Raw genomic sequence first — 15,857 nt, 5'->3', positions numbered from 1 at the left:
TGATTTCCTTTAGAATTGACTGGTTTAATCTCCTTGCAGTCCAAGGGAATCTCAAGAGTATTTTCCAACACCACAGTTCAAGAGCATCAATTCTTTGGCTCTCAGCTTTCTTTATGGTCCAGTTCTTACATCCATACGTGACTACTGGAAAAACTATAACTTTGACTATACAGACCTTTGTCGGCAAAGTAATGTCTGTACTTTTTAACACACTGTCTAGGTTTGTCATAGCTTTTCTTCCAAGAGCAAGCCCATTTACAACCTTTAAATATTTCCTAATTCAGTTTTCTGCACAATCAGACCAGTCCTTGTCATTTTTCTTCTATATGCCAAACCCTTAACAGGACTGCAAATATTTTGAGATTTTATAGTATTTGGGAAGAAAGTATTGGCTTTGTCTTTTTTCAGAGATAATCAAAGATAGGAAAATAAACTATTAGCAAGATTTTTAGTATCTGGAAATGTTTTTCCCCTTAATGCCAAGAGTATTTTATTGGGATATAATTAATATGTATTAAAATATATAAATCAAAGCATATTTCTGGATAGATTTTGAAGAATATAATTGACTATGTAACAACCACTGAAATAAAAATATAGAACATTCTAGAAGCCTTTTGATATTTCTGAGAATGCTGTTATCTTTTCAATTACCTAGAGGTTTTGTCTCCTAAATTGACAGTCCTCATGGCTCAGACGGTAAAGCGCCTGCCTGCAATGCAGGATACTTGGGTTTGATCCCTGGGTCAAGAAGATCCCCCTGGAGAAGGAAATGGCAACCCACTCCAGTATTCTTGCCTGGAAAATTCCATGGACAGAGGAGCCTGGTGGGCTACAGTCCATGGAGTCGCAAAGAGTCAGACATGACAGAGACTTCACTTTCACTTTGACGCCTAAATTAGGATCTTCTTTTAGTGCCTGTGCTACGCTTGATTTTCCCATCATCTCAATGGCACTGAATCATGTATCTCTCCTTACTTTCATGACAGTTCATCGTGCCTGGAAACACCTCTGCCCACCTTGAGAAGTAACATTGCCTCTTTAGGCACTGCTGGCAATTCAGGATGTACTAAATATCAATAAAGTGCCTTTTAATGGCTCACCAAGATTTTTTAACTTTTTACACTCCCTCAAATGCATCATGGGGTCTACAGATAGAAAATATGTTAACAGATATCCTTAGGATTAAATACAAAGTCATGAGTAAGTCATTTCTGGGTCAATCTCATGGTTTTTGTCTAATCCACTATCTAATAGGAGAAAAGGGCATATATTGTGCGAGGGCATTGTTGTCAGTTCTCAAAATTCCACACATATAAGGCCAGAGTTTTTAAGTTTTTTCTCTGAAACTTGTGCCTGAAAGTTGCTATCTGAGATTCATCATTCTCACTGGTACCTTAAAAACTCTGAAAGATCTGTGGTAAGAATCTGCTCATCTTGGTTTAACACAATCATTTTCTCTTTTGATCAGAAATACTATTTTTCCTTTAATACCTTAAACATCATTCATTCATCCATCTGTTCAGGAAATATTGACAGATCACTGATGACCTCTCATACACTGTCGTCAGTTTGATGTGGGATTTGGCAGTGAACAAAATGAAGTCTCTGCCCTCGCAGAGATTATATCTTAGGAGCAGAAACACAATAAGTAAGTTTAGAGCATGGTGGTTTGTGATAAGCACTATGGATAAAAATAGGGTGGGGTTTAAGGGAGATTGTGACTGTTGGCACGTCAAGGAAATGCTCTCTGACAAGGGACCTGATGGGAATGAAGAATACTTCACAGAATTGTCTAGGAGAAGATGATCCACCCAGAGTTCATAGCAAGTGCAAAGGCCCTGAGGCTGGAGCATGTTTGGGGTGTTCTAGGAAGTGCTGGGAGCACAGTGTAGCCAGAGTGAAGGAGAGAGGAGCAGGAGATGGGGGTCACAGAGATTTGGGGGGTCATATGTGATGTGTCTATGAATGAGCATCGCAACTACCTTATGAAAACCTCTATTTGAAACGATCACATTCATAGAATCTTAGAGAGTTAGACTAAAATAAGCACCTTAGCACAATGTCTGACATTTAATGTTAAACAATTGTCTTTGCTGTCACAAAGAGACATTCAACAATTTTTGAACAGAATTTCCTTCTACAGAAAGTAGAGGTTGAATGACATGAGGAGTTAAAATATTGACTGTTTCCCTCTGGGGTAACTAAATGGTAATCATTTAAGTTAAATAATAGGGACTCATTTCTCTAGTTGAAGACTGCCCCTGACGGCTGAGAATCTTTGTCAAGCAGTGGTGCCAAGACATGGGAAATAAAGAACTACCTCGATGTTCTGGCTGAGTTTTTTGACGATGCTGGTGATGGTCTGGATGTGGTTTTCCAGGAGCTTCCTGGCAAGCGACTCCTCCTTGCGAAAGCCGTGGGTCCCCTGAAGACAGGCAGAGATGTCCTCCTTGATGCGGAAGGCTTGCTCAAGGAGGAAAGCTATGGTGCGGTCCTGGTTGTTCAGTCTGTCTTCTAGCTGACTTCTCTGGGTGTTTGGAATGGCAGGAAGAAAAGAATGACCCCTGGTCCAGAAAAGGAAACAACACGGGGACTTTACAAGGGTGAGCTAGAGGAGCCAGAACCAGAACTCGCAGCTGCCCTTGTACGCCTGTATGTTCTCCCCCGAGAGGAGGAGTTTGGTAGGACTTTAAACCCTGCATGCTGAGAATCTTGGTTTATGCCTCATCTGAGAACTGGATCTGACTTAAGCCTTGATCTTGTGTCATCCATTTTTCATGTTTCTCAAGCATGGATTGTTCTACATTTGACCCGCTATTCTAATAAGCCAAATTGGATCCACATAAATTTAATGCCTGATGATCCTATATTGAGAAGTGAGCTGCTTTCTAACTGCTGGGAGAAATGATAGGTCAAAGGCAAAGATTAATAAAAGAGTTAGAAGTTCAACAAAAAGTAAAAGAAAACAATGAATTAGAAAAGAAAAATATATACCTGTGATGGATTCATTTTGATATTTGGCAAAACTAATACAATTATGTAAAGTTTAAAAATAAAATAAAATAAAAAAAAAGAAAAGAAAAATACAAAGACTAGGGCTATTTAGTTATTAGGATAAAGAAACACATAAAATCCCAATAACTCCTACTGGCATGAGCAAATTACTCCTTCCCTTCACAGATAAACATTTTGGAGAACAAGTAACTTTTGTTGTGCATTTTTCTTTATTTAATTTTCTTTGCTTATTTTTGTGACCTAGTCTCTGTAGTCGTACCTTGTATCTTTTGCTTGAGCTCATTCTCTAGAAGCAAGTCACTAAGTTATACCTATTTTCAAAGTGAGTGAAGATCCACCTCTTGACAAATGGAGCACCAGGAAACTTTAGGTCATTCAAAGACCACCACCCTGTCACAGTCATCCAGCTGGCTTCTTGGAAATAGAATGCTTCCAGAATGTCCTATATTTTGATTTGAGTGGCTGTTATATGGTTAACTGTATTTGTCAAAGTCCACTGAGATATAGACTTTGCATATTTTTAATGCATATTAATTATACCCCAATAAAATACTCTTAATATTAAGGGGGGAAAGTTTCCAGATCCCTAGAAATCTTGCTAAGAGCTTCTTCTCCTATACATTAGTTTGTCCTCGATTAGCTCTGAAAAGAAGGCAAAGCCAAAACATTTTTCAAATAGTGTAAGATCTCACTGCATCTGCATGTTCCAGGGATGGGAAGCAACTGCTCTTCCTCTTCCAATGTTGCTTCTTTTCTAGGAGCAAGAGGGGAAGACCTGATGGGAAAAGTTATTCTGTAGGATAGGGGGTGGCTGATGATGCTTTTAGTCTGGCACTCACGCACACCCCGCCTCCCAAGCTCATTGGAGCTAACAAGACTTCATTGGTGAACAGGATTTGGCTGAAATCTTCAGGGAAAAATGAACCCACAAGCCAAAATATCACAACTTTGAGGAGCACAGGCTCAAAAAACCAATTAGCCAACAAATAAACAATCTACTAGATTATGTGCAGTGCTTAGTCTCAGTCATGTCCAAATCTTTGTGATCCCAGGGACTGCAACCTGCCAGGCTCCTCTGTCCATGGGTATTCTCCAGGCAAGAATATTGGAGTGGGTTGCCATGCCCTCCTCCAGGACTACTGGATTATAGATTCCTATAGAAGAGAATTACTAAGTTATATGCAATAAGAGGGCTTCCCTGGTAGCTCAGCTGGTAAAGAATCTGCCTGCAATGCAGGAGACCCAGGTTTGATTCCTAGGCTGGGAAGATCCCCTGGAGAAGGGAATGGCTACCCACTCCAGTATTCTGGCCTGGAGAATTCCATGGATAGAGGAGCCTGGCGGGCTACAGTCCATGGGGTCACAGAGTCAGACACAACTGAGTGACTTTCACTTTCACACAATAAGAAATTGTTTTTAAAAAGTGAATAAAAATATTAGAAGTGAAGATATGGGAAGATATTGGCAAAATGAAAAAAAAAGAAAAGAAAAACAAGTAGAAATATTAGACATGAAAATAGTTAAAGAAACAAAAAAGGTGGGATAACTATGACAGACAGGAGATAGCTGAAGAATGAATTAGTGCTTTGGGAGAGAAGACTGAGAACATCTACCAGACAGGCGTAGGAGTAGTCATACAACTCAGAAGTGTGAAGAGTCAGAATGAAAATCTCTTGTCTGTCTCCAAAATCAAATGTTAACCTCTACTCCCATACATTCCTGTCATTCTAAGAGAGAAAAAACAGAAGCAGAGGACACACCTTAATTAATGCTCCTGATGTGGCCTGACAGAGTGACAACAGAAACGACACACAGGAGGGTCCTCAGGCTTCATGTCCTCTCTCTCTATAGTTCTTTCTTCTTCTCTCTGTCACGGCCGCTATTATCCTCTACTTTTGCCTCCTTGTCTTCCACACAACGGCTAAGAGTAGTCATTGTAAAATGTGAAGATAGAGCTTGCCTCCTGAAAACCCTCTGAAGGCTCATCTGTTCTCTGGAAATAAAATCTTTTTTCTCCTTCCCAGCCTCATCTCCTCCTGCTCTTCCCTCTGCTCACCCTCACTCAACGACGCAGGCCTTCTTTCTGTTCCTCAGGCATGCCAGGCAGTTCCCAGCTAAGAGCCTTGGCACTTGCTATTCCTTCTGCTGGGAAAGCTCTTCCCTACAGTATCTTCATGGCTGCCTGCTCCCCATTCTTTAGGCATCAGCTTCAGCACCCCCTCCTCAGAAAAACCTCCCACTCAGTCACTTTCGATTGTAGTAGCCCATTTCGTCTTCTTCATAACATCTGTCATTATTACCTTGACATCATCTAATTCACTTGTTTGTGTGTATTTTCTGCCCTACATCACAAGACTGGAAGTTCCCTGAAGGCAGGCACTTTGTCTGACTTGTTCTCCACAGTGTCCCCAATGCTGAGAAGAGTGCCTGACACATAGTAGGTGGCCAATAAACTATTCATTGACTGACTGGTCGCTCTAGCTGGACTGTTTCCTTAAGGCCCCGTTGTTAGAAAATTGGAGGAAAAAAAATGGTTCCACAAAGCTGCAAGCTGTCAGAGCCTCAAGGTGTACAGTTTGCTTTCCCGAGCAGTATGAAATATTTAACGTTGGTCTGGCTGAGATTCATCTCTCCTATCACCTGCACGTCTGAGGAGCAGAGACGATTTAGCTAAGGGTTTCATCAGTCAGATTCCATCCAGCACTCATTTGGCTCAAAAAATGTTTTTCTGGAAAATTACCAGATGGGACCTCGTACATAGAAAGCCCATTCCTTTAAACCCCCGCCGAGCTGACAGTGCTGCCCTGGCTGGGACTGATGAGTCACAGGCAGAGGAGAAGGGGATGTCAGGCCCTGTGGACCATGACACACAGCCTAGCGGTGGACTGCAGCTCTAGTCCTTGTTTTCCTTGAGCTGGGGCTTCTTTCTGTTCTCCTGACAACCTGCAGCCTGGATTTGTCAGTGAAAGAGTATTTCATCCCCGTTCTTCTGTTCTGGGCTTCCCTGGTGGCTCAGCTGGTAAAGAATCCACCTGCAATGCGGGAGACCTGGGTTTGATCCCTGGGTTGGGAAGATCCTCTGGAGAAGGGAAAGGCTACCCACTCCTGTATTCTGGCCTGGAGAATTCCCTGGACTGTATAGTCCATGGGGTTTCTATATAGACTTTTGTAAATCATGCTGCATTCCCATCAACGTTTAGAATTTGTTTTCTCTTAGATATTCTCAGTATGGCAGACACTGTTGGTTACCTTCCTAATAGCCATCCCTGCTTCGGCCTGATTTGGTTCATCCTCCTGTCCCCTAGGTCCTTCAGGGTGGGTCGGGGCAGGGCACAAGCTAATCTTGGTGGTCCCATTATTCTGGGCTGAGATGCCATTGGTTTAGGGAGGACCACGTGAAGCAATACTGGCCGGTGAAATGCAAGGGGAAGCCTACTGTGGGGTTTCTGAGTAAGGTTGCTTGCCTTTAAAAAGAGATTATCCTAAAAGATCATGTCCAGTTCTTTGCAATCCCATGGACTGCAGCCCACCAGGTTCCTCTGTCCTTGGAATTCTCCAGGCAAGAGTACTGGAGTGGTTGCCATTTCCTTCTCCAAGGAATTTTCCCGACCCTAGGATCAAACCCGGGTCTCTTGCACTGCAGGCAGATTCTTTACCAACTGAGCTACTAGGGAAGCCCTTAAGAAGAGATTCCCAGAAAGAAACTTCCCTTTTCTTTCCTGGATGTTGTCATGTCTGTGTGTGATGCCTGGAACTGCTAAAGCCATCTTGTGATCATGAGGGGAAAAAGGATAGCTGGGAAGAAGGACTGAAAACACTTGAGTACTTGATGATGATGTTAAGCCTCCAAATTAACAGAATTCTAGATTTTTAATGTGAACTAATCAATGTCCTTACATATAAGCCATTTTGGTTGGAGTTTTAATGTGTAGCTGAAAGCACTATCTCTATATCTAGTAACTTACCAGTAAAAATGTCAATTGAAATAGAAATATGTCAGTCAATATTACTAAATGTCTACTCTGGTCCATGTATAATAAATAAAGGTTCTGTTCCTCAAGGAACTTAGTCCGATTCAGTATTTCTTACAAAGAAACTATTTACAGGGGTTGGGAAGGAAAGGAAGGTGCTAAAATGAAGATTCCTTGGCACCACTATAGACCTATTCATTCATAATTTTGATGGTGAGGGGAAGAACAAGAATATGGATTTTAGGGACTTCCCTGGTGGTCCAGTGGTTAAGACTCCATGCTTCCATCACAGGGGATTTAGGTTTGATCCCTGGTCAGGGAACTAACATCCCACATGCCTCAAGGCACAGACAAAAAAATAGAAATAAAGAATGAAGCCACTATAGCTTAAAAACTTTAAAAAGAATTTGCATTTTAAATAAACACTTAGATGAATATATTCTAATGACTGAGCATCGCTGATTTATTTAAGACTCGTCCGGTGGGCAGTGAGACCAGTGCTTCTAACTGCGCTACAGTCCAGGCTCACCAGGGGCCTGTGTGCCCTCACTCTTTGGATGTACTGGCAGCTGGTGTCAGGGGTGTCTCCAGAAAGGGCATTCTATCCACAGGATTATATCTGAGGAAACAGACCTAAGACAGGAGAGGCACCAGCGGAACAGGGCTGCCACCTCTGCTCAGATGCCAGTCTGCGGTCCTGCCTTCAGGATTGGCCTCAATATTGTTGCTCTTTGGTGCCTGGAGGGAAGCCTTGCAGGGCAGCACCGGCGCTATGTGAAAGTGCTTGCCTGCAGCCATGGAACTGTTAAGTGGCATATAAATGATGAACTGTAGTTACTTGTTTTCTTTTGATTCTTAATATTTATTTTTAAAGCTTATTTTATGGTTTAGTGGAGAATGTTCCTTTTTGAAATTTCTTTTCATGCCTGAGATATAGTAAATCTCATACTATGAGATAATTGCCGGGAGCCAGCATATTGCATATTGAGTGCATATTGCGTATTCAGTGCAGCACTTTCCACAGCATCATCTTTCAGGATTTGGAATAGCTCAACTAGAATTCTATCACTGCTGGGAGCCAGCATGAGGCACTCTGCCCGTGGCAAAGGTCATGAGGAAGGAGGCTCGGCATATGCAAAGGCGGGATCGAGCCTCAGGAGTCCCCCTGGAAATTCTCGAGCATCTACCCCCAAAACCAGAGTCTGCCTACTTTCTGCTTTGTGCTTTCACCTACACCTCTGACTTTACCAGGGGCTGTCCCCCACTACCTCTCTCTGAAAAAAGAGTTAGCTTACAGGTCCAGTTAATAATTCCTGGGTGTGACAGTGTTTCAACCTACAAACTCCTTTGGAAATCCTCTAGCCTGCCTGAATAGGTTTTTCCGGCCACATGTGATTGTTCAGAGCCTCCCAACTGTGAGAGGCAGGAGATGTTCTAAACTGTCTAAACACAGATTCCTTTGAGTAGTTAAAAGATTGATTAGAAATTGTATTGGTGAAGGGTTTTTCACTTATTGGGCCAATGTTTGCTGCTAAGTCTCCATACTCCTTACCTACGGTGTCCTTGGCAGTGTATTGATTGATATAATGGGTGTATAGAAATGTAAGTAGTAGCCTCAATGTTTGTAACCTTGGACCCTTGAGTTAATTCTTTTCTTGATTGAGCCCACCTCACCTTTGCCCTATAGGAATGCAGCTTTGTCCAATGCTTTTTTGGAGGCTGGTGCCTGACTTTGGAATAATCACCTTTAGAGAAAAATAAGTTTCTTAAAATGTTAACAGGCCTCCTGGCCAGAAGATGATGTAAATCACCTGAACTTTTGCATATGATAAGTTTGAAAGCCTGCCTTCGATTAGGACCAGGAATTGCTGTCCTTGCATGACTCCACCCCTTCCCCCATTATCCTCTATGCACAACTTAAGGTATAAAAACTACTTTGGAAAATAAAGTGCGGGCCTTGTTCACCGAAACTTAGTCTCCCCATGTCTCTCTCTCTCAAATTCTGGCTGAGTCTCCATCTGGAGCGCGGAACCCGCCATGCTTGCTAATTATGCCTGGGCTTCTAAGATCCAACCGGGGAGGCCTCAGTGTCTCCTCTCCTTCGGGAGAACGGAAGGACGCCTGAGGCCTACGTAAGTGGTGCAAACTTCTTGTCTTGAAGTTTTATTGGTCTCCCGCGTAAACCAAGCTACTCAGCCTCTTTTCTCCACTGAATTTTCCTACTGAGCTATCTGCATTCTATTACTCTTTATATCCTTAATTAACGTTTAATTAAGCAATTGTTTCCTTATCCTCGCCTACGCCGTCTCTCCTTCGAATACCCTGGATCAGCCGGGGCTGGACCCTGGCAGATAATCATTTGTTAATGATGTTTAATGGGCTTCCCTGGTGGCTCAGAGGGTAAAGCATCTACTTGCAATGTGGGAGACCTGGGTTTGATCCCTGGGTTGGGAAGATCCCCTGGAGAAGGAAATGGCAACCTGAAACACCAAATGATGCTCTGTTTAGCTCTACTTGTGTGATCCCTATCAGATAAAGAGAGCTTAAATATATATATTTCCTATTTTTCTGCCATAAGGAAAGAGAATATTGCTTTCCAAATGACTTTCATAAACCAATGACTGGAGTAACATCCAACACATGAACATTCTGTCTTCTGAGAGAGATTCCTGGTAACACTGTTGTTCAGAACATCAGATCATCCGAAAGTTTAAAAACTGAGGCTTTTCACTAGTAACAAGATGTGGTTACCCTGAATTTGAAAAATTCACTGCTTTATTAGTATATCATATCAGTGAGACTTGTGTATCTAAATTTAACTGTGAAAGGAAAGATAGAACTGAATATTCCATACTAGCACAGATGGAGTTACTAACCACAGGAGGAAGTATTCCTAGGGGGCCTTTTCAGAGGGATACTTGGACTTTACATAAATCATTGATTATGTAGCTGACAACTGAGTCTGAACAGATTTTCCGCAAACTCTGAGTTCTGTTTCTCTACGGTTCAGTGTGACTTACACCAGTTGTGCTGTTGCTGGCAGATGCATCGGTACAGAGTGACTTTCATGTCTCTGCCTGTTCTGTTCTTGTGACTAGAGCACTAAATTTACTTAGGAGACTTGGAAAACCATTTCAGCAACCTGTAACATTCAAGAGACAAAAATTGGAAAATTGAAACTCCTTTCTAGAACACAAAGGGGCATAGCTGAAGAGAATTTTCATTTCTGTGAGATTTATTCTATGACTGGTTACATTCTCAGTGCATATAGTCTGGCAAACAATAGTGAAATAAAGGGACATTTCAGAGAATACTTTGCTGCGTCACAAAAATAATCCATGAGTATGTGCGTGGAGTGATGGGATTGAGAATGTATTTTCTATCATTTCCCGGTTGCTTGTTCCTAACCTTTGCCCTGTCAGATGATTTTGGAGGCTCTAGAAGTCTCCTTTGCTGAGTTTTACACACAGGGCTGAAAGCTGGAGGTGTGTGAGGGAGGCAATTTCAATTTTAAATCATCCATAACAGGAAGAAGTGGCCCAGTGGGGTTGGGTCAACCCTGGCCTGCATGGAGGAACCAGGAAAGGAAGGGACTCTAAACAGTGATGCCTCTGAGAAAAGGCTGGAGAAAGAGACTGGCTGTGGACTTTTCCCAGATTCAAATTACGTAGTATGAGGCAAACTCCCTGTGTTCAATAACATTTTCAGTAAAATTACAGACTTCGTAATGTACTTGTTGTGATTGGCTTTCTGGTGGAGACATTCAGGCGGTCAGGTGTCCCTGAGTCTCTGTGTGGATGTGGGCTTGGTGGACATCTGAGTGACCCAGGGAAATACATGGACTGCAGCAGTGAGTTGTTTTGATGGTACCTGGAGTTCTTACAGCGTTTTGTAGTGCTCTTGAAACCCTGACCCACATTACCTTGCTACTGTTGGGATTTGTGTGTTATTTATGGGAGTCCCCAGGGGAAATAAGACTCTATGTGAAGAGGGAAGACTGGGGGTTCAAGTTCTGCTTCTGCCACTTAATATCCTTCACCCCTAATAAGCAGTCCAGAAGAGAAGCCCTTTATTTGTCCTATGGAGATAACTCCTGCCCTCCTGAGTTGGCTGAAGTTGATCAATTTACCTAATGTATCTAAAGTGAAAGTCACTTAGTTGTGTCCGACTCTTTGCGACCCCATGGACTGTATAGTCCATGGAATTCTCCAGGCCAGAATACTGGAGTGGGTAAGCCTTTCCCTTCTCCAGGGGATCAACCCAGCCCAGGGATTGAACCCAGGTCTCCCACACTGCAGGCGAATTCTTTACCAGCTAAGCCACAGGGGAGCCCAAGAATACTGGAGGGGGTAGCCTATCCCTTCTCCAGCAGATCTTCCTGGTTTGATCTTCAGGAATCGAACCAGAGTCTCCTGCATTGCAGGTGGATTTTTTACCAACTGAGCTATGAGGGAAGCCCTAATGTATCTAAAGTGCTTTGTAATGTCAACAAGGGTCACACATGTGTGTTCTTATTTTGATAATTATTAATGATTAGATGGTGTTATGGGAAAAGATATGTTGATGTTCTAACCCCTAGCACCACAGAACATGACCTTGAAGGTCATGGCACATGTGACTAGTCACACTCACGGGGGTTGGTGGGTGCCTAAGGCAGTTTGACTGATGTCTTTATAAGAAGACAGCCGTGTGAAGGCAGAGACACCAGGAGGAGACCATGTGAAGACGGAGGCAGAGACTGGAGCCGTGCATCAAGGGGCACCAGGGATTGCTGGCTGTCACCAGAAGCTGAGAGAGATGAATTTCTCTCAGAACAGTCTCCCCAGAGCCCTTAGAAGGAATCAACCTGCCATGCCTTGATTTCATACTTCTAACTCTTGGAATTGTGAGGCTAAACGTCTGCTGTTTGTGGTACGGTGTTGTTGCAGCCCTAGGAATCTGATACAAATGCTAAATTATTTGAGGGGAGTTTCTAGCCCAAGAGAAATGTAAGGAATTCATTATCACATGGTTTGATGTCTCCATAATGCTTATAGTCAACAGAGCACTTTCACAAACATCCATTCATCTCATCCCTGCAACAAGTCCTTGGTATAAGTAAAATTTTTCTTAGTTTAGGTGGAAAATAAAGCTTGAAGATTATCAGTAATCCAGCCAAGAAATATCAGCCTGCCCCTTTGACTCTCTTACCTACATCACAGCAGCTTTATTTAGACCAATTAGTACTTCTCCCTGTTATATTTATATATATATATAATTTATATATATAAATTATATATTTATATAAATCCCTGAGTTATTCTCAGAGATAAGATATATTTATTCCTCTGAAATATAAATATACATGTATATATATACTCAAGATAAATATATGTATTTGTAGATATAAAGCTATATATATATTTAACTGGCATACATATTTACACATGTATATTCTTCATGTATAAGTATACAGTCAAGATATATATGTTTCTATATGTTATATATAGCTTGCATATGTATAATTATATTCTCTGCATATATATATGTATATATATATATATATATATATTTAGCTTGCTTCCAACATTATGTAATTTTTCACCCCAGTTATATTTCCTGTGCTTGGCTCACATCTCTCCTTGGAGTCCTAAGGATCCTCTCTGTGGTCCAGGGGTTGGAGGAGCATGCTGTCTGCTCTAGAGAACCGAGGCTGGCCTTTGTCTGACTTCAGCTCAGTTCTCACACTAGCTCTTGGGTGTAGGGAGAATTCAGGGAGCCTCCTGGGATGGGAGGGAGTGAGCTTCGTGTGGGCAGTTCTGCCTTGATTGACATGGGAGTGTTGTGGGTAATGCCTATTTCCTGTGGCTGCTTCCACCTGTAGCCAGAGTCTTGCCCATTACGGGGGTTGAGGGTGCTCATGGAGATGATGCCAGAGAGAGAATAAAATACTGCACTGTGGCTGACAGCAGTGCCTCCCAGGCTCAGCTAAGATGTGAATCCAGGCTGCTGAAACCCCATGGGTGGACACCGTGGAGGAAGATCAGATATAGCTTCATACACATCTTCCACACTGCAAGGGATGGACTGGAGACAAAGATATCCCAGGATTCTAGGATGTCCCAGGGTGTGTGTGTGTTGAAAAGATAGCCAGCAGAGGGTGTGGATAGCCAAGTGGTTAGGGAAATAGGCTTTGAGATCATGGAGACACAGATTTCTGTGTTTGAATCTTGGTCTGTTGTTGCATTGTGTGACCGTGGGCAAGTACTTGACTCCTCTGAACCCCAGTGACTTCATCTTTAAAAAAGCAACACTCTCCACATCTTGGAGTTACTGTGAAGATTGAATGAGATAATTAACACAGAATGAGACCCAGAAGCTTACTCTGGTGGCTCAGACGGTAAAGCGTCTATCTGCCCACAATGAGGAAGACCCAGTTTCGATCCCTAGGTCAGGAAGATACCCTGGAGAAGGAAATGGCAACCCACTCCAGTATTCTTGCCTGGAAAATTCCATGGATGGAGGAGCATGGCAGGCTACAGTCCATAGGGTCACAAAGGGTCGGACATGACTGAGCGACTTCACTTAAGAGCCGGAAACGTTAACACTGCATATGGTCAGTGGGGCCAAAGACCTGTGCAGGGTGGGAGGGTTCTGCCAGGTAATAAACAACTTGCTCACAACCCAGAGTGCCCTGTATATCTTTTTTTCGTAAGCTATGCAGACTATTTTGAGCTTTCTCACCTGAGAGCTGCTGCTGCTACTGCTAAGTCGTGTCCGACTCTGTGCGACCCCATAGATGGCAGCCCACCAGGCTCCCCTGTCCCTGGGATCCTCCAGGCAAGAACACTGGAGTGGGTTGCCATTTCCTTCTCCAATGCATGAAAGTGAAAATTGAAAGTGAAGTCGCTCAGTCGTGTCCGACTCTTCGCGACCCCATGGACTGCAGTGCACCAGGCTCCTTAGTCCATGGGATTTTCCAGGCAAGAGTACTGGAGTGGGGTACCATTGCCTTCTCCCACCTGAGAGCTAGTTGCCCTCAAAGATGGATATGATATTGCCAAATAAAACCCAAGAGATCTGCAACCTAACATGACCTATCCCATGAAACACTCAGTCAACAGTGTTTTTTGTCTTCCTTTCTTGTGTATCCTAATGTGAAATATCTGCCTTCGCGTGGCAATGAGAGTGATGCATCATGGTATAATAAAATGTCTGCCACAGTCCTAGGAAGAAGCGTTGAACACGACTATATTCCAGGCCCTGAATGTCCTATTCGACTTACAAGTAGAGCTCATTAATCATTTATTATTTTGCCCATTTGGCTCACTTAGAGTTTTATGTATCCAAATTTTAAATACCATTCTTTGGCTGTCACCCAGATCTCCATCATCCCCAAATGTACTCCTGAGAGCATCTCTGAGATACATATTCGCTATAGCTCAGCCTGGACAACTCCTCAGTACAAAACAACTTCATTTCTTTGGGCCAGAGAGCATCACAGTTCAGGTTTATAGCCCCTCCTTTTTACTCCAGTCCTCTCTGCCCCTGTGCTGTTCTGACACACCACAGGAGAGTTCCACCTTAGCAAATTTGCTTCCCCTGTATGTGCATGTGGCCCACTCCCTCATCTCCTGGTTTTTGCTCAAATGCTAACTTCTCACAAGGCCTCCCCTGGGCAGATGATCTAACAGTGTGAATCTGTTCTTCTTCCTAGAACAAATGTTCCGTGAGGGCAGGGTCTTTGTTCTGTTCTGTTCACTGAAGACTGTTCAAGGGCCTGGCATGTAGTATATAGTCAGTAAATATATATAATCAGTAAATATTTGCTAGGTGAATAAATGGCTATAACCAGTTTTTGAAGACCAGGAACCTAAGGGATAGAAGAGACCTTAAGAGTAATTTGATTTTGTGGCGAGATACCCATTTGTTTTTTTCAGGAGATTCAATTGAAGAAAATGAAAAAGTAATTTATGAGCAGAATTTGTTTTCCACTCCAAATGAAATCCTGTGGGGGAATAATGTATGCTCTTAAATCTTAACCACTTACTTCATTACATAAAAGAGTGCTTAGGAGTGTAACTTGTGGGCAGAGTTGAGAAACAGCAAATAGTGGTAACTCTAATCTGCATTCTAGAAATGAATTCTGAATCTTACCTAGAACTGAGACAGCCCTTGGGACTCAGGCACTTAAAACCCCACCCCATTTTATGGAGGAGGCAGAGACTGCCTGGAGAAAAGACATTTTCATTTTCTTAAGGTCACATAGCTGATTACTGGCAGATTCAAGAGTTGGTGCCTAGCCACCATGCAGTGCTCCTTCTACCAGCAGAAGAAAAAGGAAAAAGGTGTTGGTGCTTCTCTGCTTAATTAAACTTAAATGAGCGCTGACTGCACTATCATGAAATCAGTGGATGTCTGTTCGTTGCAAATCTATAAACACATGGGGAAATCAGAATTATTTACTGCCTTTAATAGAATGTCACCATACTTGTCCTAGAAATGATTGCAAGCATTCCGCCTCCCCCTGCTACATGGATTATTAATACGACCTAACATTTAGCAAGCACTAATAGTGTGTGGGTGTTGCTCCAACTGCCTGAGGCTGAGAAGAGCCGTGTACACGCTAGGGCTGTCTGCCTTTTTAATGTGCTTATCTGTAGCCAAACTCTGTTCATAGAATAGGTATTTATCCCTCTTGCTGCTGGATTTTTTTTTTTTACTCTTTTCAGTTGTTTTTATTATTTGTTTTTAGTATTACCTATAAATATGCCCACATAGATTTATAAGGCAGAGCCTCTGAGAATATGTAATATATATTCAGACTGTTTAATGAGTTTTGTACTTGTGTGAGTACTCTGCTTCCATATCAATACATTTGTTACCACT

General features: G+C 42.5%; 2 protein-coding genes across 9 annotated transcripts in view; one reads left to right on the top strand and one right to left on the bottom strand.

Moving 5' to 3' along the window:
* The window catches only part of MCTP1 (multiple C2 and transmembrane domain containing 1), a 721,660-nt gene that overhangs the window by 35,014 nt on the left and 670,789 nt on the right, over nucleotides 1–15,857 (top strand). The window lies entirely within an intron of this gene.
* FAM81B (family with sequence similarity 81 member B) overlaps nucleotides 1–15,857 on the bottom strand; it is a 58,633-nt gene that overhangs the window by 37,630 nt on the left and 5,146 nt on the right. For 4 of the 6 annotated variants that reach the window (XM_086413173.1, XM_086413178.1, XM_086413174.1 and 1 more), the window contains exon 3: nucleotides 2,324–2,567. The exons of the other annotated variants lie outside the window; for them this stretch is intronic. In XM_086413173.1, the coding sequence (XP_086269299.1) occupies nucleotides 2,324–2,567 (244 nt within the window). The remainder of the gene's footprint in view (nucleotides 1–2,323; nucleotides 2,568–15,857) is intronic. 6 annotated transcript variants of the gene reach the window in all.

This window comes from Bos grunniens, chromosome 7 (assembly GCF_055505025.1).
Source record: "Bos grunniens cultivar Pamir isolate PY7600 chromosome 7, Bosgru_T2T1.0, whole genome shotgun sequence".
NCBI lineage: Eukaryota > Metazoa > Chordata > Mammalia > Artiodactyla > Bovidae > Bos > Bos grunniens.
Note: the sequence above shows the minus strand (reverse complement) of the source record. Positions and strands in the feature narration are given on the sequence as shown.